Source organism: Etheostoma spectabile, chromosome 8 (assembly GCF_008692095.1).
Source record: "Etheostoma spectabile isolate EspeVRDwgs_2016 chromosome 8, UIUC_Espe_1.0, whole genome shotgun sequence".
NCBI classification, from domain to species: domain Eukaryota; kingdom Metazoa; phylum Chordata; class Actinopteri; order Perciformes; family Percidae; genus Etheostoma; species Etheostoma spectabile.
The window spans coordinates 19,329,816-19,330,380 of record NC_045740.1 but is presented as its reverse complement, the minus strand read 5'-3'; the positions used below and the strand labels follow the sequence as shown (position 1 = coordinate 19,330,380).

Sequence of the window (565 nt, the reverse complement as noted above, 5' to 3'; positions counted from 1 at the left end):
GTCACATCTCCAGAAGTCAGATTCACTGTGTTCACTCTGAAGGAATCATTGAACATGGGTAGGCACTTTAATTAACATTTTGAACATATTTAGGAGGCTAAAAACTAATTTAAAGCTTGCCCTGTTTAAGCCTGTTGGGTGCTAACTCTAACAGGTGGATAACTCAGTGTAGACAGCAACGATTGGATTTGGTTTTCTCTCTATTGACACCGCTCCACATTTACAAACAACAGAGCAACATGTTGGAGTTGACCGAAATTCTCCTTTTAATGCTCTGAATGTTGAATACAGAACCCCAAAGTGTGTAAGTCATCAACACAATGTGCTAAAGCAGCCGAGCTAATAATGACATTTCACACAAACGTCCAAAAGGATAAAACAGCGGCATTTGATGATATACAAAAAAATAATAATCAAAAGGTCAATTTCGTTGGTTTCGCAGCAGTTTGAATGGATGACAATGGAGCTGTACTAACCTGCTGTGTGTAACCGGAGCTCCTCCTCGTACTCTGCTATCGTTCTTTCAAACAGCCCAAATATCTCCTCAGCAGCCGCAGTTAGTCGC

General features: G+C 40.7%; 1 protein-coding gene across 1 annotated transcript in view; it reads right to left on the bottom strand.

Annotated features, from left to right (window-relative positions):
* The window catches only part of LOC116693342 (gastrula zinc finger protein XlCGF8.2DB), a gene marked incomplete at its 5' end in the record, with an annotated part of 5,263 nt that extends 4,702 nt beyond the window's left edge, over positions 1-561 (bottom strand). The window contains one exon of the mRNA XM_032522248.1: positions 477-561. Coding sequence (XP_032378139.1) covers positions 477-561 — 85 coding nt within the window. The remainder of the gene's footprint in view (positions 1-476) is intronic.
* Between the last annotated feature and the right edge of the window lie 4 nt (positions 562-565).